The 26,415-nt window shown below is 42.1% G+C and overlaps 2 protein-coding genes across 12 annotated transcripts in view; both read right to left on the bottom strand.

The window, feature by feature from the left end:
* Positions 1-26,415, bottom strand: part of LOC125464019 (membrane-associated phosphatidylinositol transfer protein 2) — a 427,235-nt gene that overhangs the window by 60,212 nt on the left and 340,608 nt on the right. For all 11 annotated transcript variants that reach the window (XM_059654853.1, XM_059654859.1, XM_059654857.1 and 8 more), the window contains 3 exons: positions 12,154-12,249; positions 8,651-8,755; positions 6,134-6,201 (listed from right to left, as the gene is read on the bottom strand). In XM_059654853.1, the coding sequence (XP_059510836.1) occupies positions 6,134-6,201; positions 8,651-8,755; positions 12,154-12,249 (269 nt within the window). The remainder of the gene's footprint in view (positions 1-6,133; positions 6,202-8,650; positions 8,756-12,153; positions 12,250-26,415) is intronic.
* On the bottom strand, positions 24,799-25,363 carry LOC125464282 (poly(rC)-binding protein 3-like). The gene is given in 1 exon segment (XM_059654851.1): positions 24,799-25,363. A coding segment is annotated over 1 exon segment (561 nt). The 5' UTR covers positions 25,360-25,363.

Below are 26,415 nucleotides of genomic sequence, written 5' to 3'. Positions count from 1 at the left end.
GCATGTGGAAAGAATGTGTTATCTTTTCTCTACAAATGATAGTGCAGCAGATGAAAGGCAATGAGTAGTTTTCCTGGCAGCTTGTGAACCCACAGCTTTCTCAGTTATTAGGAGTCTAATTCTTCCTGAGGCACCAGATACTAAAACCTTTCAAGAGCTAACAGATTTAGTTAAGGAATGTCATGACCCCAAGCTGCTTCTAATTCTGAGCTGCCGTCAGTTTTGCTTAGTGGTTTGAGAACTGGGGAATCCATGTCTAGATTTTTGACCATATTAAGATGATTGGCAAGGCATGTGACTTTGATTTAACCCTTAATAATAAATTGTAATGAAGACCTCATACTGACCTCATTTGGTATGAGGGATTAATGATGTAACCAATGCAAAATTGCCTAATAGTGCTGAAGTTCAAATGGACTTTAGACAGGCATTCTAAATTATTAGAAAATGTGACAGTGGAGCAAATGCATTAGAGAATGCAGATGGAAGTTGATATCCTTGTTAGGCTTGAGGAACACCACTTGACTGAAGGCAATTGCATAGCTTCACTCATTCTGAACAGAGGGCCTTGAGGGCAGGCCACAGCAAAACCCCAAAATAAAGCCAAGCCTCAACCAAACAGTTAACATTTTCTTCTGCCTGAGTGAAGTCCAAATTAAATACCCTTAAGTTGTTTCAGGAAGGAATTGGGACTATCAAAGGATTCAAGGCCAACTTGCATGTTAACCAGGAAGCAATTCCATGATTCTGCAAGGCCCAGCTCATGCCTTTAAGTGCAAAAGTGGAGGGAGAAGTTAGAAGGCTGGAAAGTAAAGGAATCTTCAAACCACTAAAGTGTGCTGAATGGGCAGCACCAACCATAACAACTGTGAAGCTTGATTGGTCAGTTCACCCTCACATGGATTTTAAACAAATGGTAAACCTGGAATTGCTGTTAGATGAGGATTCCCAGAAGTATGTTACAATCAATGAGACTGATATCCCAAATGGCAATCTGTGCCATTTTCCAGCAGACAATGGAGACCATTTTACAATTTCTACTCCAGGTCACTATTTATATGGATGATGTGTTAATAACAGGGAAGACAAATGAAGAGCACTTGCAGAACTTGGACATAGTGCTTAAACATTTCTCCCAAGTGGGCATACACCTTAGAAGAGAAAAATGTGTCCCAAGCCCCCAAGTGATCTATTTGGGTTGCAGAGTTGACAAGACTGGGTTATACCCATTGAAAGAAAGTGAGGGCGATCAAAGATGCCCAAGCTCCCACATCTGTACTGGAGCATAGATCTTCCCTTAGATTGGTGAATTATTAAACAAAGTTCATTTGTAATGTGGCCATCATTCCGGCACCCTTGCTATCTGCTGCTGAAAAAGGGTCAGCCCTGGAAATAGTCTCCTAGCCAAGACAGTTCCTTTAGGGAAATGAAGAAGGAGCTATCATCTATGGTGTTGGCACAGATCCCAAGTGAGATCTGGTGCTGACATGCAATGCTCCCCAATACAGTGTTTGGTTTGTATTGGCTCACAGATGGCCCAATGGAGAGGAGCACCCAACAGCATGTGCATCCAGGACTTTGGCTGATACAGAATGCAAATATGCCCAAATACTAAAGTTTGGCCATCTTCAGTGTGAGAAAGTTCCACTGATTCTGTGCTCTAGTCCTTTTTTGGATGTAAACCTGTCAGTCACAGACCAGACACCTGCTAGGGCTATTTAAAGAGAACATGGCAGTGCAGGCCATACCTTCAGGTCAAATTCAGTGGTGGGCTGGCATTCTAAATGCATGCAATTAAAAACTGCAACTCTGGCTGGCTGACAGGCCAAGTAGTAAATGCCACCGCTTTCTGGCAGCCACAGCATAGGTGCCAGCACTGAAAAAGAGTCTATTCTGGTTTTAAAATTTCTGGTCACTGCTGACAATATCACTGGTGGGTACATAGGCTCAGGTCCTGGCAAACTTAAACAGCTGGTGGTGATGGAGGAATCAAAGGGCCATCTGAAGGATTGAAACCTTTCTTCACCTGGAAAGACCAGGTCCCTATAGAGGACAGTATTTTATCATGGGGAGGAAGCATAATTATCTGAAGCAAGTTACTGACTGAATTCTACCAGAGTCATCCAGGGGTGTCCAGTGTCAAGATCTTGTAATATCTGATGGCCAGGACTCAGACAGAGTCACAGTGAGAGGCAGTGTCTAGAGTACCAAAAAGCACAAAAACCATTGCCAGCTATTCCCCCACATTCTTAGGAACAGCTGGGTGAACGCTGGACTTGGTTACACATTACAATGATGGCCCTTTTCATGGGGCTCTATGTTCTTAGTCATTGTGGATGCCCACTCATTGTGGTTGGATGTACATAGAATTCTTTGCCAAACATAAGAACAATCGCAAAACTGCACACACCTTCTGGAATACACAGGCCATCACTTAACAGCAGGGAATTCAAGTATTTCCTAAAGTTGAATGGCATTTGGCATAAAAGAACAGCTCCATATTATCCATTGTCCAATGGCCTAGAAGAAACAGCAGTCCAAATTTTGAAGGCAGACCAAAAGTAATGGCCTACAGCTTCACTTGATGCCAAAGTGTCCCACTTCCTCCTTGATTATTAGACCATCACTCATGCAAATACAGGGATAGCTTCAGCAGAGTAGCTAATAGAGGACTCCGCACCACATTAAATCTCATCTTCCCATTAGCACCAAAACCACTGTGGCTGTACACAGTAATGCCACGGACAATGCAAGGTCAGGTCCTGTGTCATACAAAGTTCAGGCAGGTGATGTGGTCCTAAACAAACACATGGGCCACATGAAAGCTGCAAACAGTCCCTCATGTCAGCTGGAACCAGTAGGCTGTCCTCCAAACACCAAAGAAACCTTGGAGTTTGAGATGGACCCAGTGGCACTTAACAAATGAAGAATCTTCTGTGATGCTCCAGGCAGAAGAGATGGGCTATGGTCCAGTACCTGTGGCCCATATCCTAGGCTGAGTTTGAGGAAGTGGATCTATTTTGTGAAAATGGCCCAGGAGATCCTACAAGAAAACGAACAGGCCTATGTCCCCGGACTTAATGAGGGTGGGATGTAGTGACTGTAACAAGGTCACGTGAAGGTCAGCCAGGTGGACCTGATAGAAAGAATTCCCTAATTGGGCCAGATTAACAGCCCCAATCAGGGAGCCCTGGCTGACAGGAGGTTCAGTTCACTGGCAGCTGGCTCTAACGAAGCTGGATCAGTGTCAAGTACTGTGCACCTTGAAATAGAAGGTGAACTGGTGATGGGGTACCAGCAACTGTGCAGTTATTTCACGTAGAAATCAGCTTTGACTCTAACACTTGCTCTTGTGACTCAGACAGCTATAGGTTCAAGTCCCACTCCAGAGGCTAGAGAACATAGTGCAAGCCAGCACACCCAAATTCAGTTCTGAGTGAATCCGGCACTGAGTGTATGGATGAAGCACGACACTGAAGCAGCAGAGCTGAGGGACAGCTACGATGTCAGAGCATTAGTCCTAAGGGAGGTATGCACTGTAGGAGGATCTGGACTAAGGTCAGATGAACTGCGCTGAGAGATGGCTGCACTGTCGACAGCACAGATTACAACTGTGGCCCCACCCGTTGTCTTAGAGGAACATAAAATAATCCATTGCACTACTCAAAGCAGAGCACAGCAGTAACCCCAACTACTTGTCAATATTTATCCCTCAACCAGCACCACTAATCAATATATCAGCTCATCTTTATTACACTGCTGTTTGAGAGGCCTTTCCATGTATAAATTAACTGCTGTGTTTCCTAGATTAGAAATGATATTGCTTGAAGAGTACTTCATCAGCTGCAGCATGCACTGTGAGTTGTCCAGAGATGCTGAAAGGGTGTTATTTAAATTAAGGCTACCTCTATCTTTTATGTTTGGGATGGAAAATACACAGGCAGCAGAGATACTTATAGTGGTGGTGGGAGGGGAGATGAGAAATTCTCCGTACTTTAATAGGTATTGAAGAAATATAAACAAATAAACTCTGGTGTCCTGGAAACAGGAACAATTCTCAAAATTCACTGTGTTGCCACAAAGACTGGGCACCACAGCAAATTTTATTTGCACTGGGTACATTTCTCCCATAAGTATCAAAGAAGTTGATCTCCAGTGTACTATGTTTCACAGTTACAGTCTTGTCAGGTCTCAGAAGCTAACATTTATTACATTTGTTCTTAATCATGGGATGTTGTCCTTTGGGATAGAATTAGATTAATGTGGATTAATTTGAATCTCCTACTATTTTGGAACCTTTTCTCTTCAGAGCGATAGCTGGCTGTTTGGGGTTGACATTGAAATGACTGACCTCCTTTCAGGCAGGTTTCAAGAATGTTAAACTAAGTCCCTTCAATCACAACTTGATTAAAAAGTCCTTGATTTCAACAAGGTCTACTTTAATGCAGATTTGGGAAATGGCTATTATTTCATAGATTTCAGATTACTTTGAATAGGTATTTGCTCTTTATGTAAATAATTTACAGCAGCGACCATTATCCAAAAGCAATAAACATTTTAGAGCTAGTTACTGTGATGTTTTCCTTGAATTTTTTTTTCTAAAGCAGGGAATTCCATCTCCAAGATAGAACTCTCAATCCTTCCTGGGTATCATGACAATTTTGGCAACTCTCGTTTTAACGGTCAAAGACTTGCCAATTAGGCAGACCACAGGAAAGAGGGAGGGTGAAACAGCTTTTTGCATTGTCCCAACAATGCACTATAGTTTCAACACCTGGGATGCGATTCACTTTCTCAAGAATTATTTGTTTTTAGTTTATTGAAACCGTCCTGTCTTGTGACAAATTTAATATGATCCTTAGGCAATTTCTCACATCTCCCCACTGCTTATTTTAGAACAGCATGAACAGACAGTTTATGTAGGTCTAACGTCCAAACTCGGGACTAACACTGTGCTGATTTTCTCTGATTTTTGGATTAGCTGTTAATTGAAAAGGGGTAATGGGCTATACCTTTGTACACCTCAGCTCATGTTAGCAAATCAGTGAACAGATACGACCACAAAGTGTAAATGCATCATTTGATATTTGGAGGCTACAAAGGTTCATTCCAGAACTTTGCCGAATTCTCAGTTGATGTGATGTTAACATCACTGAAGCCACATCCCTTGATAGGTGAAGGTAAAGTTGCCATAGTGACACAGGACCATTGTCCTGCTCTATCATGAAAGAGATGAGATGACCAGTGGTGGTTTAATCCAAGGGTCATCGTGCCTGGGGGGATTCACTCTGCCACGCAAACAGCTAATCGACCAATTGAGTAACTGACAGCAGTATGCAAGGACACTTTTTAGTTTTACATTTGAGAAAACAACATTTTTCTTGGTTGCCTATGAATTGTTTTCCTCTCCTTGTGCTTGCTGTCTTGTGTTTCTCCACACAAATGAGGTTTCTACAGCTGTTTTAGTTATGCACTCCCGTGTGTGCACAGTTCTCTTGGACACCTTCCTCTGGGTTAGCATGAGACTAGCCTCTCACTTCCCATGCTTGCTTTGTTCTGGGACTAGCACCCAGATCTCCCGAGAAATATCACATTTTTGGACACTTCTATTCTATTTCTCTTTTTGGACATTGTGTTCCAGTGCATGGAGTAGGGGAAACCTAACATTTCACAAAAAACTATATAACTAGATATAACACTCTCATAGCACCAAGAGGGTGTTGTTGGTCTGGAGACAGTAAAACTGAACTGTTAGTCTGTACTAAGTGTAGAGCTGGATGAACATAGCAGGCCAAACAGCATCTTAGGAGCACAAAAGCTAACATTTTGGGACAAGACCCTTCATCAGAAAAATGATTTTTGTTTTCTGATGAAGGGTCTAGGCCCGAAATGTCAGCTTTTGTGCTTCTAAGATGTTGCTTGGCCTGCTGTGTTCATCTCTACACTGTTATCTCGGATTCTCCAGCATCTGCAGTTCCTATTATCTCTGCTATTCTGTAGTATCTTGTTGGTTAATCTTTCTCCCATACATGTTATTTATCTGCATTGCTTCCAATCCAGAGTACAGATATTATAGCAGCATGACAGCTTGTATTTATACAGAAACTTTGGTGTAACAGGATGTCTCAAATACCTCAATATAATTGAGCTGCTCAGCACTGGTAGGAACACAATCTGTTAACTGTCCTTGGTACATGTCACCTGGGGATTTAAAAAAAAGTATTCAATAAAAATACGCATACTTTCAAGAAGGTCGGCAGGACATATAATGAGATATCTATACGTCACAACACTCTCTTTCCTCTTAATACATATGTAGATTTATTATTTCCTACATAGTGTTGTTATTTATAAGTACGTGGCTTTGTTTTAAACTTATGGAGTCAGTCTTGCCTCAGATGATCTTGTACCTACAACTGAATCAGAAAACCAATGTCAAGCCCCAATCCAGAGAGCCAAGCGCAATCTTATTGAGGTTTTCAAGAGTGTTAACATTCTGAAAACAAGGCCCAGATTTGTTTTCAGGTGAATTTACAAGATCTTCCAGCTCTTATCACAGGATTTCTATTGGTTTCCTGACCAATATGCCCTGAAATGATTTTGAGGTAATTAATTTGCTACAAAGTAATTTAGGACATCCTGAGGCCTTCAAATTCTTTCTAAACCAATTCACACCAGCACATGGTGTTTGTGAAAGTACAATTGGTACAGGAGTTCAATGTGCGGTGTATCACACCAAAGCTCATGGTTTATGTCAGAGCATTCCTCTTACACTTAGATCCAAATCCAGGTAGGTCATCAGTGGAGGGGAAACTTGAGCTGCTGCCAATTAAGTAATGTGTCTTAGAGGAAAGGAAAGTGAGTGAAGCACAGTCCTCATGGATCCCAGCTGGCCTGTTCAGTCCCAGTTATACTCTGAATACAGCACCAGCAGTATCAGCATACTCCGGTAGATCCCAAATTTAATCCCCAGTTTGTACTGAGCTAGTTGCCCTCTAGAGAAGGTTACTGAAAATTAAAAGCTCATGGTTTGGTTGGGGGGGGGTTAGCAATTTGGAATAGATAGCTAACTGAAAGCAGCCAGCAGACATGAATGGATTTTTTTTTCCCAAATGAATATATGCAACAAGTGATATGCCATAGGGTTCTGGTTACAATTTATACAAATTACTTAGACAACAGAATTGAAGGTATGGTTGCCAAATTTGCTGATGACAAAAATATACAGAAGAGTAAATTTATGAAGAGAACACAAAGTGGCTACAAAATGATATAGCTAGGTCAAGTGGGTGCACAAAGATTTGGCAAATACAACATAAAATGGGAAAATGTGAAATTGTCAACTTTTTCGGAACAAATAAAAAACCACTTTATCTAAATAAGATGCAGGCAGATCTAGTGCACAAAATACTAGTACATTAGACAGGAAAGACAAATGGAGGTTGTGCTTCAGATATCTAGGGCACTAGAGATACTACATTTGGAGTAGTGTACAGAAATGGTCACCTTATCGAAGGAATGTTGTAAATATGTTGGAAGCAGTTCAAAGAAGGTTGGCAAAAGTCTACCTGTAACAGGTGGGACACCTTTTGAGGAAAAGTTAGATTCGGCTTGTGTCCCTTGGAATTTTAAATGGTTAAGAGGCAACTTTATTGAAACATAATCTTTTTTCCTGAGGAGTCTGGACATTGTAGATGCAAAATGGATGTTTCCTATTATGCAAATTCAGAACTAGGGGCCATGGTTTAAAAATAAATGGCTTTCCATTTAAATCAATGAGGTGAATGTCTTTTTTCACAGAAGGCTAACAGTGTCTCTGAAATGAGTCTTGACGAGGCTGATTCCTGGGATGACAGGGTTGTCTAAAGAAAGATTGGCCTCATTAGGCCTATACACATTGGAATAAATGAATGAGATGATCTTATTAATACCTATAAATTTCTAAAGGGATCCTTTTATACAGTAAATGCTGAATGGACATTTCACCTCATGGTGGAATCTAGAACTGGGGTGTAGTGTACAACAAGGTCTCCCATTTAAGATTCAGATGTGGATAAGTTTATTTTCTGTCGTTAGTCTGTGGAATTCTCTGTGGCAGACAGCAGGAGAGGTTGGGGCACTGAATATGCTGAATTAGACAAATCTTTAATCAAGGGATTTGCTGATTATGGAGACAGGGAAATATGTGGAGTTAAGATCTGATCTGCTGTGATCTTAATGAGAGCAAATTTGGGGGGCTGAAAGACCTATTCCTACTTCAGTTTCTCATACTCAAAACTGTTAAGGTTTTGAAAGCGTTAATGTGGAGAAACTGTACACAAATGGCAGGAGTATCAGTAACAGAAGAGCAGAAATTGAAAGTAATTGTCAAATGTTTGGTGCAAGGGTGGTGGTGGGAGGAATTAGGACAGTTTTTTGAACACAATGAAATGTCATGATGTAAATCTGGCATTTCCTGAGGCCAACGGGAGTAAATTCAATAGTACTATGCAAAGGGAATTAAACAAATAGTTGAAGAGGAGCAATTAGTACTAAGGGGAAAGAGCAGGTGTATGGAGTACTGTCAATAATTTTATAATTCAAACTTCACTGAAATGAAATAAAGCAAATTCTTTTGAAGTTTTCAAATAACTTTGAACAAACAACTTACTTTGGCCCTGCTCCGCTTCACCTGCTCCAATTTTATCAATAAGATCATTTGAATTCCACCTTGTGATTTCTTGAGGCAAGGTCTCCTCATTGTCTGAAAAATCTTCTGTGTATTTGAAAAGGATAACATGAGGCTCAAATGCAGAATTATTTAGTAAGTTTGAACAGAAAACTAGGCCAAAAATCCTTAATCACTACATGAAATGAACATACAACTATAGTAAGAATAAACATCAGATCCTTTAGTCCTCTCTACCTGTCACACACTGCCACACTCCTCAATCAAGCAATAACAATGTTGAGCTGAGTATTCCTGGTTTATCTTTATTTTCCTTTTTATAAATTAGCATTCTATTCACCACTCTCACTCCATTGTACAATTCCCATATTCAACAGAAGCAGTCTTGGACAATGTGAATAAATTACAGGAATTAATCAAGCTCGAGTTCAGGAGATTAATATTGCAAAGTCTGCCAGGCCCCAGCATTAGGTGGAAACATCAGTGTCCTGCAGACAGAGGAAGAGGACATTAGCATCACTGCGCCCAGCTGACACAAGTTGGTCAGCATAACCAAGAGCTCAAGGATGGCAAAGCAACCCTGGGAATACATCATCATCAGCTGGGTTCAGAGCAGGTTGCAGACCGCAAAAATCAGTAGTCGCAGTTTCAACTATAGGTTGGTGAAGATTTGTCTCTTAGTAAATTCAAAGTAAACGTATGAAGTCAGAGCTAGCTAAAGTGAACTTGGCAACTAGATGAGAAAGGTAGGACAGTAGAGAGGCATGCTTTCATATTTAATAATCCAGGCTTGCACTTTTCCCAGTGAGAAAGAAAGAATCAGAGGAGTCGGTCTGTCAATCTTTTTACACAATATGAAATCATGTTCCCCTAAATACTAATACTCCTGTGAATGTCCTAGTGCATGCAAGAGGAAAAGCTTTGAACAAAAGTCTATTTTTCAGCAATATTCAAGTTTGTACTACCAAATGACTTCCTTGAATACAGATTGGTTCATAATGTGGGACAACGTGAACTTGTTCACTTTGTGGTAGGAGGAATCAAAACAGTCTTCCATCTAAATGCTGAGAAATTACAGAACTTGGGTAGAGTGGAAACTGCACACATTACTGTGTGAATCACAAACAGTATCTAGCTACAGTGCTTAAAAAGGCAAATGGAATGCATTTATCACAAGGGGAAAAGAATATAAAAGTAGTGAGGTTTTACTGCCATCATAGGAGGACCTTGCTAAAATCCAGGAGAAATTATGATAAGTGTGGGACTGGAGGAGCACAGGAGGCCAGGCAGCATCAAAGGAGCAGGAAAGTTGACATTTTGGGACCCGTCAGCAGTTGTTACAATCTCCAGAAGAAACTGGGTACCTTTTTGGTCTCCTTATTTTAAAGCAATACTTAATTGTGCTAGAAATAGTGCTGAGAAGCTCCACTCTTTAACTTTTCCCAGCTACACTCCCTTCTGAGAGAAGGGACACTGGACCCAAAATGTTAATTCTCTGATGAAGCTCTCTGATGAAGGGTCTAGGCCCGAAACGTCAGCTTTTGTGCTCCTGAGATGCTGCTTGGCCAGCTGTGTTCATCTAGCTACACACTGTGTTATCTTGGATTCTCCAGCATCTGCAGTTCCCATTATCTCTGCCCAAAATGTTAATTCTGCTTTCTCTCCACAGATGCTTCTGGACCTGCTGGCATTATCAATGACATTGGCTCAATGGTTAACACTGCAGCCTCACAGTGCCAGGGACCTGGGCTCGATTCCACCCATAGGCAACTGTCTGTGTCTGTGTGGAGTTTGCATATTCTCTCCATGTCTGCATGGGTTTCCTTCCAGAGTCCAAAGATGTGCAGGCTAGGTGGATTGGCCCTGCTAAATTGCCTGTATTGTTCAGGGATATGCAGCTTAGATGGGTTGTAGGTTTATAGGGGGATGGATCTGAGTGGGATGTTCCAAGGGTTGATGTGTACTTGATGGGCCGAAGGGCCTGTTTCTACACTGTAGGTATTCTATGATTATCATCATTGACCTTCCAAATATCACTCCTCTGGGAGTTACCATTGGTCAAAAACTGAACTGGATCAGCCATATAAATACTGTGGCTACTAGGGCCAGATCAGACGCGAGGAATTCTGCAGCAAGCAACACACTACTTGACTTTACATAGAACATAGAACAATACAGCGCAGAACAGGCCCTTCGGCCCTCGATGTTGCGCGCACCTGTGAACTAATCTAAGCTCCTCCCACTACACTATCCCATCATTATCCATATGCTTATCCAAGGACTGTTTAAATGCCCCTAATGTGGGCTTTCCAAAGCCTCTATCATCTGCAAGATCTCTTCCAGGTCACGCACCTGACTTGGAATACTATTGCCATTCCTTTATTTTTATTCAGTCAAAATCCTGGAAATCCTACCCTAATAGCACTGTGGATGTCCTACACTGCCAGGACTGCAAAGATTCAAGAAGACTCTCACAACCATCTTCTCCAAGATAACTGCATAATAAAAGCTGGCCAAGCCAGTGACACCCAGATCCCACAAACAGAGCCAATATTTTCTAATTCTGACAGATAATGACACTCGGTACATAATACACAGGTTTTCTATCCAGCCTTTTATGGGGCTCTTTGTCAAATACTTGCTTGAAATTATTTGATGTATCCAAAAGTTATATATAATTGCTGTACAATAATCTCTGAATTTCAGGTTTATCACTGATTACTGGGTGGGGGAACAGCTATAAAATTAAACTATGGTGTATATAATTTAAAGTTCAACCAGGTTTACAATTAAGCAATCAGGTTAAATATTAAATAGTACTGAATACAGAACCTCACCAACTGCACTTTCAATTTGTTATGCTTAAAAAAGCAATCTAAGAAATATTCAAGTATTCCAAATACTGCAGCAAGCCACTCAGGTAAATTGCTCAATCTCCCATATATGTCGCTGTAGACTGGGGTTTAACAACAGGCAGCTCATATTTAAAATGAAGACCTTTTGTGCTTAAATATGTACTGGATGAAATGATGGTAACTGGGTGACAACAGTGAAGAGGAAATGGATAGATTAAGTCAATAACCAATCTCTAGACCTCCATTTGTATTCTTTTAAAACAAAACAACATAGGTTCAGTACTGGAATGAGTGATTGGTAGAGGAAGAGTCACTGGTATTTAGCTAATCCAATATTATGTAGAACTCCTTCATAGAATCAATTATACCAAAATTACAAACAGATCATCCTTTATTAGCCATTCTATAGATGCTGACCAGACATTAACCAGATGCTGAGGTAACACAAAGTTGACAGTAACAAAATATACACAAAGCAAATCTAAAATTCAGGACAAAGACAGTGCAGCTCTGACCTTGGTACCAAGATTAATGAAGATTTATCCTGGTAACTGGGTTACCTGCACCCGTTCCCAGTGCTGCACAATAGCAAGGCTTCAGACTTTTTCCTAAGCACTGACTATTTTGTACCTTGTGCGTCAAAGAATTCATCATCAGAGCTGTCATCAGAATCTCGAGCAATACTCTGCATTCGCCAGTCTGCTATATTGTGACGTGAAGGGCTGGCTGAGAAACAAAGAAGCATTTATTAGAGGACAGCATCGATTATAAGCATTGCTGCAGAATAAGTAACTGAAAAACACATTCCGAAATAAGGTTATGTTGTACACCAAGCCGCTTGTACATTTATATGACAAACATTTGAAAGTTTGATGGAAAAATGCAAGTAAAATTCTACATATCTAAATCCTGGAATGAGTAATATATTGCTTCAGTTACATGAAACACAAATGAAGAATAGTTAGATTACTCAGTTTATGATAGCAGCCCACATTTAGTTCCTCAAATTGTTAATATGGTGAAAGATTTATGGCATTACGTACTGAAACAAAAGTCACAGATGCTATACATAAACAAGCAATTTTATTTGGTACCTTGTTGTTATAAATAGTTTACTTGCTGTAATGGCTGTTGTGTGTTTAGATGAACAGGTTTGAATGTGCAATTTGAATACCCAGATGTATTGCAAGTATTTTAGATAGCAGATCTTGCTGCTGGGATGGTTCTAGATCACGTGCTGGCTCAGATATCCAAGAGTTTCCTGTTAAGTTGAGATATTTGGATAATGTGTTGAGGCAGCAGATCGAATACTTGATGAAAATGCAGGGCATTCTGTTGTTGTGGCAACGATTGGTCAGAAGAATATGGTGCCGCCCTCATAATCTCTCAGTGCAGCTGGTAAACATTCAGATATCAAACAGAAGAGCTAACTCACAAGAAAAGTCCCATAAGAAGCTGCCTCTGTCTCTCCATTGCATTGTCCAGGTAATTTTAGGACTGATTCAGAAGATTACAAAAACAAATAAGCCAAATAGCTCTACGCAGTTGGCAGAAAAATCAAACTTGAACCAAATTGCCTTTTCTTGTTGCTTGCCTTTCTAGCTTGAGCCTCAGGGTAGATGGTACTTGTTTTTTTTTTCCAAATGTACAAATTATAAAACAATTTAATGAAAAAGAACATAAAAGATGGCCTCAAATCTTAAAAGAAAAAATGCTCAACTCTCATTCAGGAAGAGCTCAGGCTCTTGAATGTATTTCTTTCACCACTTGAATTCCAACAATTCTCCATCAGATCACGAGGTAGCAGGGAGTGGCAATAATCAGTCTGTTGTGGCTCTCGTAATGGAGTTATAATACATGGTGAAGACTAATGTACCTCCCTTACAGTCAGAAACAGTGGAATTTAAGATGGGGAACAAACAGATGGCTGACCAGCTAAATACATACTTTGATTTTGTGTTCACAAAGAAGGACACAAATCTCACACAAGCAATGTTGGGGGACACAGGGTTTAGTGAGAGGGAGGAACTGAAGCAAGTCTGTTTTAGTAAGGAAATGGCATTGAGGAAATTGATGGGATTGAAGGCAGCTAAATCCGCAGGCCCTGATAACCTACATCCTAGAGAGCTGCAGGACGTGCGCCCAAATATAACGATGGCACTGCTGGCCTCCTTCCAAAATTCTATTGACACATGAATAGTTGCTATAGAGGAGAGGGTAGCTAATGTAACATATCCATTTAAAAAAGGAGGTAGAGAGAAAAGCGGGAATTACAGACCGGTCAACCTGACATTGGTAGTGAGGAAATGTTAGAGTCCATTATGAAAGAATAATTGCTGAGCATTTGGAAAACAGTGGCAGGATCGGATGCAGTCATCATGGATTTATAAAAGGCTAATCATGTTTGACAAATCTACTGGAATTCTTCAGACATGTTACTTTAGAGTTGATCAGGGGAGCCAGTAGGTCTAATTTATTTGAACATTCAAAAGGCCTTTGACAAAATCCCACAGAAGAGATTAACGAAAGCACATAGCTTTGGGTAGCAGTTTGAGATGGATAGCAAACTGGTTGGCAGGCAGAAAATAAACAGTAAGAATAAATGAGATAATGGGAACTGCAGATGCTGGAGAATTCCAAGATAATAAAATGTGAGGCTGGATGAACACAGCAGGCCAAGCAGCATCTCAGGAGCACAAAAGCTGACGTTTCGGGCCTAGACCCTTCATCAGAGAGGGGGATGGGGAGAGGGAACTGGAATAAATAGGGAGAGAACGCATCATCCTCCGACACTTCCGCCATTTACAATCCGACCCCACCACCCAAGACATTTTTCCATCCCCACCCCTGTCTGCTTTCCGGAGAGACCACTCTCTCCGTGACTCCCTTGTTCGCTCCACACTGCCCTCCAACCCCACCACACCCGGCACCTTCCCCTGCAACCGCAGGAAATGCTACACTTGCCCCCACACCTCCTCCCTCACCCCTATCCCAGGCCCCAAGATGACATTCCACATTAAGCAGAGGTTCACCTGCACATCTGCCAATGTGGTATACTGCATCCACTGTACCCGGTGCGGCTTCCTCTACATTGGGGAAACCAAGCAGAGGCTTGGGGACCACTTTGCAGAACACCTCCGCTCAGTTCGCAACAAACAACTGCACCTCCCAGTCGCAAATCATTTCCACTCCCCCTCCCATTCTCTAGATGACATGTCCATCATGGGCCTCCTGCACTGCCACAATGATGCCACCCGAAGGTTGCAGGAACAGCAACTCATATTCCGCCTGGGAACCCTGCAGCCATATGGTATCAATGTGGACTTCACCAGTTTCAAAATCTCCCCTTCCCCTACTGCATCCCTAAACCAGCCCAGTTCGTCCCCTCCCCCCACTGCACCACACAACCAGCCCAGCTCTTCCCCCCCACCCAATGCATCCCAAAACCAGTCCAACCTGTCTCTGCCTCCCTAACCGGTTCTTCCTCTCACCCATCCCTTCCACCCACCCCAAGCCGCACCCCCATCTACGTACTAACCTCATCCCACCTCCTTGACCTGTCTGTCTTCCCTGGACTGACCTATCCCCTCCCTACCTCCCCACCTATACTCTCTCCACCTATCTTCTTTACTCTCCATCTTCGGTCCGCCTCCCCCTCTCTCCCTATTTATTCCAGTTCCCTCTCCCCATCCCCCTCTCTGATGAAGGGTCTAGGCCCGAAACGTCGGCTTTTGTGCTCCTGAGATGCTGCTTGGCCTGCTGTGTTCATCCAGCCTCACATTTTATTATATTAAGTAAGAATAAATGGGTCTTTTTCCAAATGGCAGGATAGTGACTATTGAGTTACTGCAGGGGTCAGTGCTAGGACACAAGCTATTGAAATAAATGTTAATGATTTAAATGGGGGAAACTAAATATAATATCTCAATATTTTCAGATGTTCAAAAGCAGGTGAGCGCAATAGTGAACTGTGAGGATGATGCAGAGGTGCTTCAGTGTGATGGGGCTAGCTGAGGAAATGGGCAAATGCGATTATAATAAGTAGATAAATGAGATTACCTACTTTGGTAGCAAAAACAGGAAGGCAGACTATTAAGTGAATGGCTATAAAGTGGCAAAAGGGAATGAAGAATAAGGCTTCAGCGTCCTTGTACACTGAAGATAGGCACGCTGGTGCAGCAGACAAGTAGTATATTGGCCCTCATAACAACAGGATTCAAGTGTAGGAGCAAGAATATCTTGCTGCAATTATTTAGGGCATTGTGAAAATACACATGCAATGTGTGCAGTTTTGGTTTCTTTACCGGAGGAAGGATGTTCTTGTTATAGGGAGTGCAGCGAAGGTTTACCAGTCTCACTCCTGGGAGGGCAGAACTGACATATGAGGTGTGACTGAATCAGTTAGGATTACATTCACTAGAGTTCAGAAGAATGATGGAGAATCTACAAAAAAAACCCTATAAAATTCCAGCAGAACTAGGCAGCATAGATGCCAGAAGACTGTTCCTGAAGACAGGAGGAGTCTAGAACTAGGGACCATAGTCTAAGGAATTTGAATTCAATAAACATCTAGCATTAAGGGTCTAATTATGACTAAGTATCTAGTGTTAATTGTGGGAAAAACCCATCTGGTTCACAAATGTCCTTTAGGGAAAGAAACTACCATCACCTGGACTGGCCTATATGAGACTCCACAGCAACATGAATGACTCTTAAATGCCTTCCAGATAATTAGAGATGGGTAATAAAAGCTGGCCCAGCCAATGATGCTCTCATTCCATGAATGAATTAAAAAACGTACTGAATACAAACTTCGCCACCTGCCGTGGCAGGGCTGAAATCCAGGTTCCCAGAACATTACCTGTGTCTCTGGATTGACAGTCTAACAATAATACTACTAGGCCATCGCCACCCCATCAAAACTTGATTTATCAAAACACATATTCAAAGCACGCTAAGGAAAGAGCTGAGAGACATACATAGAGACTTTAGTAAGTTTGAGGCTCAATGTATTTATCCAGTGATCAATAAGCCTCACAATGCTGAACAAGGCCTGAACAGCAGAATACACTTCAAAGGCAGTCACAGGCAAACTCTACAGCATTCAGATTGGGCTCCATGTCAAGTTGTGGATCCAGGTCTAGTCACTGAACAGAAGGAGACAGTCAACCAATGAAATCTAAGTTTTCCAGCTTTGGAGATGAGATAGGTGAGATGACTGTGTAAAGGTACACAAGCAGGTTAAGGCAATAATTACTTTGAATGAAAATGTAAGATTAAAACATCTGGGCTCAATTTCAAATTGGCAAAAGACAAATTTAGGACTGAAGGTCAGGAATTTGTTTCTTATTAATCAAATGAGAACGTCTCCCAAGGAACATATGGTAGTCAATTACTCATTTTGTAAATTGATGATCAATGAGGTACACTTAGAAGTTTAAGGTTGCTAATTCTTGTCGGGCATATTACTGAAGAGTCAACCAGGTGGAATTTGTCCACTGTTTACAGATATTAGCATATTTATCTCAACATTTTAGCAGTTCTAAGAATAATGGAAGATTATGGCACGGTACACAAAAACATTTTTCAATTAGATACTGCACTTAAAGGGAAATATTTTATAATCAGGTTATGCAGACAATGAAGGTGTGTGCCAGAATCTGGCAAGGAAAAAATTAATAGGGCATGTGACAGTGGCAACTGAAGGTGAAGGTGAAGGAGAAGGATAGGGGGAAGAAATAAGATCACAGGACAGTCATGGACTGTATAGTCTCTCAAGTCCATTCCAGTTTTCCCTTCAGTCAGATGGACAGGAGTAGGTCATTCAGCCCTCAGAGTCTGTTTCATCATTCAATGAGATCACGGCTGAACTGTGGTCTAACTTCACATGCTTCCTCTTGGCCCAAATCCTTTAATACCTTTTTTAACAAAACATTTATCTCAGATTTAAAATTAACACCTGATCTAGCATTCACTTCTGTTTGTGGAAGAGAGTTCCAAACATCTACCGCACTTTTGTGTGTAGGCGTGCTTCCTGACATCTCACTGTTCTGTAGCATACATAATGTATAAATTACCTACAAATCTAGTGTTTTGGCAAAAGTGCTTTTAGTCTGTTGGTTACAGTAAAATCATCAAACCTTGTCATGCCATTCATTTAATTAACTAAAAGTTCAAACTTATTTTTAAAATGTTATTAGCCCCCGTGGAGACTGTAACACAACTTCAGTCTTGAAGTGATATGTAGGGATGGTGAGTGGCTTGGAGGGGATCTTGTAGGTGGTGACGTTCCCATGTATCTGCTGCCCTTGCCCTTCGAGATGACTAAGATCACGGGGCTGGAATGAGCTGTTCAGGAAGCTGTGGTGAGCTGGAGACTGTAGCAGCAGCACTAATAGAGTTCAATTTAAAATGGAGCTTGAGCTCTCTTGCTGATCACTCTATTCCCCTTGCCTGCTATTTGGTTAAACCAAATTAAGACATCCTATTCATAATGGACAGTTTGACCTACAAGCAGGCCTCTCCTGCATATCTGCTTCGCTGAAAACTTTTTTTTTTGGCTGCTTCAGGCCTGAACTCCTTTACTGCTGATTCTGTACTTCAACTAATATGCTCTTTGCTGATTTCGTCCAACTGGAACTTAGCCTCTATGTTATTCCCCATCCTAACTTGGAAATATTTGACATTCCTTCAGTGCTGTTGGGTTAAAATCCTGGAATTCCCACCCCAAGGGCATTGTAGGTCAGCACATGAACTACAGCAAGGTGGCAGCTCACCACCACTTTCTCAAGGGGTGACTAGAGATGGGCATTACATGATGGCCCAACCAAAGATGCCTACACCCTACGAACAAATAAATTTGAAAACAGTCTGATTTGTGTAACAAGCCTTGTCATTACACAGCATCACAGAGGTGATTTTGGTCAGCATGGGGAAATGGAAACCAGGGCAGCTCGAGAGGCACATTTGCAGACAGGAACATTTTAGGGAAAATGGTATATTTGATTTCCTAAATAAAAACCAAAAGAACTGCAGATGCTGTAAATCAAGAACAAAAACAGAGTTGCCGGAAAAGCTCAGCAGGTCTGGCAACATCTGTGAAGGAGAAAAGAGTTACTGTTTCTGGTCCAGTGACCATTCCTCATATCAGTTCTGAGAAAGGGTCACTGGACCCAAAACGTTAACTCTGTTTTCTCCTTCACAGATGCTGCCAGACGTGCTGGGCTTTTCCAGCAACTTTGTTTTTGTTATATTTGATTTCCTTGCTGGAGTATTGTGATAATAGTCTAATTCACCCAACACCATGTTCAGGAACTATTAAGTTTACTTTAAATTTTTGAAGGAGAGGGGGATAATTTGTAGTAAATAAAAATCAAAAGAACTAAGTATGTTGTAAATTAGAAACAAAAGCAAAAATTGCTGGAAAAGGTCAGCATGTCTGGCAGCATCTGTGAAGAAAAAATGTTAACTCTGATTTCTCTTTGCAGGTGCTGCCAGACCTGCTGAGCTTTTCCAGCAATTTGTTTATATTTCTGGAATAATTTGTGGATTCAGTTGAGTAAAGATAGGAGGCAACTCAAATAGTCCATAAACATTGGCATGGACTGTATGGATCAAATGATGTGTTTCTATGCCACTTTTGTTATGTAACCCTATGTAAGAATGGCTGGTTTGGGGTTAGGCAGAAATGTTGTAAGCCACAGTGTGCATGTAGAAGCAGCTCACAGCAGAGAAATATGGCATTCAGGTCATCAGCTCTGTCCCAGCGCTTTCAAAGTGAAGCCAATTTGTTCCACTTCCTTATTCCTTCCCCATAGCCCTGCAAAATATTCCTGGCAAACATCTATCCAATTCTGTTAATGGAGTCTGCTTTCATCATCTTTTCAGGCAGCACATTCCAGATCACAACAACAAAATACAGAAAAATAAATTCTTCTTATCTCCCCTCTGGTACTAACACTTCTAACTGCAGAAACTGTACAGTGAATTGATAGATTATGCAATAGGTACGATTTGGGGCTGGTTTAATTTTTTTTCTTCAAAATTACTTGCGCCTTGTATTGAAAATTCCTATTCACCGTGAGGTGCCATGTTACCGATCAGGGCAATAGCCAAAAAAAATGATCTGACAATAATTTCAGCAATTTCATTGGTTTGCCTATACTTTTTAAATTTGCTTTACTTGCTCTGTGCTTATTTCATGTCAGATATTTTCAAATATCCTAAACTGATAGTCAATGGAAATTTGACATCTGCTTTTTCTGGTATCAGGTCATTCATTGCCTACATTTTTATGTATAATTTGTCATAGCTTTATACGGCATGAGCCAATTAGATGAAGCCTGATGAGAAAGTCAATTGTAGAAAATTGCAATTTCCAAATGTGACAGAGAAACCATTGCATTAGATACACAACATTATAAAGACAGGCATTATCGTCTGACTGGCAATTAGTTCAAAGCAATCATGAATCATCAACAACCCACAATTACGTAACTGAAAAGCAAAGCAGACAGAACTGGAGAGCTGAAAACCAGTACCAGAATAGATTTTCCAGTGCTGACTTGCATTTTGCAGTCGTTTTTCAAATTGAACTTCAGAACTATTAACTTCTTGCCAGAATGTTGATAAAGTGATGAAGTAAGATTAAATGTTAAATCAAGTGAATTGGACATATGAGTTGAAGGGGTTACCTTTTCGAATCACAGAATCCCTACAATGTGGAAGCAGGCCATTTGGCCCTTCAATTCCACTCCAATGCTCCAAAAAGCATCCCACCCAGACTCACTACCGAAACCTATCTCAGTAACCCCACATTTACCATCCACTTAACATCCACTTCCCTGGACACAATGGGAAATTTTGCATGGCTGATCCACCTAACCTGCACATCTTTGGATTGTGGAAGGAAACTGGAACACTGGAAGAAATCCACACAGATACAAGAACATTGTGTAACCTCCACACAGCCATTTAAGGGTGCAATCAAACGCGAGTCCTTGACGCCATGATGCAGCCACTGTGCTGCCCATACAGGTTTATAAAATCATGAGGGGCACAGATGAGTTGAATAGCAAAGGTCTTTCTCAAAGGACAGAGGAGTTCAAAACTAAAGAGCATAATTTTAAGGGGAGCGGAGAAACATTTAAAAGGGACCTGAGGGGCAACTTTTTCAGAGGCTGGTTTGTATGTGGAATGAACTGCTAGACGAAGTGGTAGATGCAGGTACATTTACAACATTTACAAGACATTTGGACAATTGGGTGAATAGGAATGGTTTAGAGGGATATGGCCTAATCACAGGCAATTGGCTCTAGTTTAGTTTGAGAAGCCTGGTCGACATGGACAAGTTGGACCAAAGGGTCTGTTTCCGCGCTGGACATCCTCATCACTCTAATGTGTTGGTTACAGGGAGGCCCAAGCAGATCCATCCTGATTTAAACATTGCAAAATAAATAAGGAATTTTGGTGAACAAAATTCATTATATGTCTCAGCATCAATTTGCAATGGGCCTTTTTAAATATTCAGTGGATGTGGTTTTTAATTATGTGTCAACTTTTCCATTACTCTGGAATGACTTACAAATGAATTAACAAAATTACGTTCTGTGAAATAGTCTTAATTTAAGAAGGCCATTAAAAAACAGGCAAATATCGTATGCCATATCGTCGGTAGTGTGTGAAAGGGTGCAATTTAATTTTCCCAATAAATGGCAAGCTTATTTTAGGACAGATTCAATGCAGGCCAACAGGAGATGGGGCGGGACCGATTTGGTTTTCCTTCACTGTTACAGTTCTTGACTGAGCAGCACTGCTCATTTCAGAAGGCACAAGGAGCCAGTTTGAATGATAAAGTTAATTCACGCAGCAAAAGACGTCAGCACCACATTTCTAATGGTTTCTATAAATAAACCACATTGCATGTAACAGATGGCGTCAATATCACAAATCTACGAGGAGCCATTCAGCAAAATCGTATCTCAAGCTGACTGAAATCAATTCGGGATAATGACAATCATCCCCTCAATGCACAGTGAAGGATCCATTTATCTTCAGAAACATACTGAACTCAGTTACACAGGATATGATACAGGTTGCCTACAGAGCATATTGCAACTATGAAAGGTTAAAACTGAAGTCAGAATATTTACATTGCTGTAAGACCTTTATGATTAGAAACAGAATGCTCATATTTGTTATCTCATTTCTTTTGCTAGTTCTGGTTAAGGCAGGAATGTATGAAACACAGGGAATGACATGAACAAACAAAATCTTTGGAAGAAAAATGGCGTCCAAAGGGAATATATCTACTGCAGATTGTTTTGCCCAAATGTCGGAGGTTTTTGAAATGCAAAATTAATATAAATGGAGCAGCAGACCACTACGACAAAAAAGCATTTGAGAATTTGCTAGATCAACTGTTACCACGGCAAACAAAACTACATTGTGTATGGGGCAGGTAGGAGATTGGATAGTTAACAGTAGGCAGGGAACAGGCATAAATGGATAATTTTCAAGTTGGCAAGATGTAACTACTGGAGTGCCACAGAGATGAGTGCTGCGGCCTCAATTATTTGTAATCAATACAAATAACATAGATGAAAAACTAAATGTACTAAGAGAGAAGAATAAGTTGAGGAGGAAAATAAGAAGTTGCGAAAGGTATACAGATGCTGTAGGTTAAATAAGCAAGCAGAAATTTGACAAACATGGGAAAACATGTAGTTGTCCACTTTGACAGGAAGGACAGAAAGACAGTAAATTATCTAAATGCAGTATAGAGTGACCCGAGTGGCTGAGCACATGAATCACAAGATAATTAGTATGCAGATGCAGCAAATGATTAGGAAAGTAAATGGAATGATATCATTTATTGTAAGTGGAATGCTCTAGAAAAGTGGGAAGTTTTCTTATAGGTGTACAGGTCATTGATAAAATCACATCTGGAGCATGTTTGGTCTCCCTGGTGACAATCACATTAGAATCAGTTCAGAGAGGGATCATCCCACTGATTCTGGAATGAACCGTTTAACATTAAATCCCTAGAGTGTGGAAACATGCCCTTTGGCCCAACAAGTACACGCTGACCCTTGGAAAATTCCCACCCAGACCCATTCCCCTTTAAGCCACCTAAGCTACATATTCCTGAACACTTGCGACAAATTTAGCACGGCCAATCCACCTAATCTACACATCTTTGGGCTGTGGGAGGAATCTGGAGCACCTGGAGGAAACCCATGCTTACACAGGGGAGAACGTGCAAACTCCACACAGAGTCGTCTGAGGGTGGAATTGAACCTGGGTCCCTAGTGCAGTGAGGCATCAGTGCTACCCACTGAGCCACTGTGCCACCCTACCTTGTAAGGAAAGATTGAACAGATTGGATCTATAACCATTAGAGTTGCGAAGAATGTTTGGTGATCTTACTGAAGCACAGAAGCTCTTCAGGGAACCTGAGAGGATGCTTTCCCTTATAACAGAGTCTAGAACTAGGGGCAAAATTTTCAAAATAAAATTTGGGTCTTGAATTTAATGAGACTTATTTTCTTGAAGATGGGCATCAGACTCTGGAATTCTCTTGCCTTCAAAATAGTGGAGGCTGTGTCATTGAATATTTTTAGGACTGAATTAGACAGATTCTTAACTAGCAAGGATAACAGGATAGGCAGGACACAATCAAATGAGCCATGATTTCAGAAAATGGCAGAGCAAGTTCAAAGGGTTGAGTCCTGCCCCTAGCTTGCAAGAATTCATATTTCACACACACACGCACACCTCTGCTGCGCATAATGTCTCACCTTTAAAGACACCTCTGCAAGGAGTGCACTTCTTTCAAAATTCACGTTTGTGACATGAAAGAACGTGACATAAACCTTGGCCTTGGAAAATAGCTTATCTTTTGTCCTTTTAGTTTTTGCAATTATTGTCCATATCACCACGATGTGAGAGAATACTCAGTGGATAGCTATCCTCACATTCAAAAATATATCTAAGGATTGATTTTAAACATTTTGGAAAGGTGCTCTCAGAACTACGATCAGAGATAATGGGAACTGCAGATGCTGGAGAATCCAAGACAACAAAGTGTGAAGCTGGATGAACACAGCAGGCCAAGCAGCATCTCAGGAGCACAAAAGCTGACGTTTCGGGCCTGGAGCCTTCATCAGAGAGGGGGATGGGGAGAGGGAACGGGAATAAATAGGGAGAGAGGGAGAGGCGGACCGAAGAAGGATAGAGGAGAAGATAGGTGGAGAGGAGAATATAGGTGGGGAGGTAGGGAGGGGATAGGTCAGTCCGGGGAGGACAGACATCCCCCTCCCATTCCTTAGACGGCAGGTCCATCCTGGGCCTCCTGCAGTGCTGCAATGATGCCACCCGAAGGTTGCAGGAACAGCAACTCATATTCCGCTTGGGAACCCTGCAGCCCAATGGTATCAATGTGGACTTCACAAGCTTCAAAATCTCCCATTTCATCCACTGCATCCCAAAACCAGCCCAGCTCGTCCCCGCCTCCCTAACCTGTTCTTCGTCCCACCTATCCCTTCCTCCCACCTCAAGCCACACCTCCATTTCCCACCTACTAACCTCATCCCACCTCCTTGACCTGTCCATCTTCCCTGGACTGACCTATCCCCTCCCTACCTCCCCACCTATACTCTCCTCTCCACCTATCTTCTTTTCTCTCCATCTTCGGTCCACCTCCCCCTCTCTCCCTATTTATTCCAGAACCCTCACCCCATCCCCCCCTCTGATGAAGGGTCTAGGCCCCAAACGTCAGCTTTTGTGCTCCTGAGATGCTGCTTGGCCTGCTGTGCTCATCCAGCTTCACACTTTGTTCTCTCAGAACTACAGTATACTTTCCAAATTTTCAAGTGGCAGGCAACTTAAACAATATTGTGCTGTGATCTTCTTATTACTGAATTAATCCATGCAAAAAGCAGTAAGATTCAAATTGGAAGCAGGCCATCATTTCCAACCATAAAGTGATTAAGCACATCTGGCAATCTAATGTGCCATGGGAGTTATCAATTTTGGATAACCTCCAGCTGATTCTGACCAATCCTACAGTTACTACTTCCTGGAATAGATGTGCTCTGCCTAGTCTCTTGATCAATATTTACCACACAGCTACTATCACTAAAAACATAGAACATAGAACATTACAGCACAGTACAGGCCCTTCGGCCCTTGATGTTGTGCCGACCTGTCATACCGAACTGAAGCCCATCTAACCTACACTATTCCATGTTTTTCCATATGCTTGCCAATGAGGACTTAAATGTACTTAAAGTTGGCGAATCTACTGCCGAAAAAAAACTTTGGGCGGTAGGGGATGGTGGCACCTTTCGGTGGGAACTCCAGCATCACCACACATATTTGCATTTACACACTGATTGTCACAGCACGCACAGTGGAATTGGGCAGCATATCCCCTGCCACCTGGACTTGAGCCCCTGTTGACTCACAAATTTCTTTAATCTTGGAACCCCCTTTGCCAATCAGTGATCTGCACTGACTGGCTGGAACCACAAGCCGCAGGGTTATAGGTGGTTTACTGGTGGCTGTACTATTCGACATTGAGTTATCGATGTCCTCCTCAAATTTAAAAGCGATTATTGCAAATGCCTTGAATATCGCATCAGTTGGACCTGTGATGGTTACAATTCTCTCGGGACAATTTCCTTCAGAGATATTAATGCGTGCACCACTCTCCTCGCGCATTTTCTTCACAGTTTCACCTTTCTCTCCAATGATGCTTCCAACTTCCTTCCCATGCATCAGCAGTCGGATGGCAAGAGTAACATTCAGCCCGCCTTCGGTAACTTTAGGGTCCATGACGGTTGTAGTATCACTGTTGCTTGTTGACTAGCAAGGATTCCTCAGGGATAATGTATTCAGGTGGTGATGTGCCTGTACTTGGAGTTGTTTTCAGCAGAGTTGGGAAGAAATGAACTAACAATTGGTCTCCAGATGATATTGCAGCGTTACCTACTGTTGCCAGGTCCGGGGGTCCAGAGTAAGCCGAGCCGGATCTGTGCCAGGAACAAGGGGCGGGTCCGAAGAGGAGAAGAGGGTACAAGTGAAGGTCCAGAGCGTGTCCCCACCCGAGGGACCGGTCTCAGGAACAGGGGTGAGAGGGGAAAGGAAAAGGGAGGAGGGGCGGGTGTGGGAAGAGGGGGAGGGGGAAGGAATCGCTTGGTGGGAACAATAGTCAGCATGCCTTCGGGGCAACGACTGCCAGACGGAGGGATACCTAAGGAGAGAGGTGAAGGGAGGGGAGAGGGGAAAAGGGGTCGGGATTAAAGGGGGGGGGGAGAAGGGGAGGGGTCAGGGGTAAATAGGAAAGGTTTAGTGAGGGGATGGGGGGAGAAGGGGAAGCCACTAACCGCCTTCCGGCCGCCAATCCTGTCACTGCCTCTCGGACAGATAACATTCATCATTGTTTTTAGTGATGCCTCCTGCACCAGGTCAGGTCTTTCCAAATCTGTCTCTGATACGGGCGACATGTAACGCTGTACCTCATCTCTTGCGCCAAGAATGTCTTTGAAGAAATTCATTCTCATCTTCAAGTGGCAAAAGGTGTCAAGGCTGCCACATCCATCTCAAACTCGGAGGTTTCTTTGACACAAGCTGAAGGGAGAGAACCCGCAGGTCCCACCAGCTTTTCCAACTGTAGTGAGGGGCTGGTATGTTTTGCTCCTGCTCTGTCTGTGGGTTTGCAGCTTTCATGTGGTCCATGTATTTGTTCAGGCCCACCTCACCTGCCCGAGCAATGTGCCTCACAGCACCCGACTTCACATTGAGCATGCCTCTTTCCCATGCAGGGCCATTGCTGTGGTTCCTATACCAAGCCTCGCTCCCTAAAGAAAACTCTCTCTCTTGCTTAGCAGA

The sequence above is a fragment of the Stegostoma tigrinum genome, chromosome 26, assembly GCF_030684315.1.
Source record: "Stegostoma tigrinum isolate sSteTig4 chromosome 26, sSteTig4.hap1, whole genome shotgun sequence".
NCBI lineage: Eukaryota > Metazoa > Chordata > Chondrichthyes > Orectolobiformes > Stegostomatidae > Stegostoma > Stegostoma tigrinum.
Note: the sequence above shows the minus strand (reverse complement) of the source record. Positions and strands in the feature narration are given on the sequence as shown.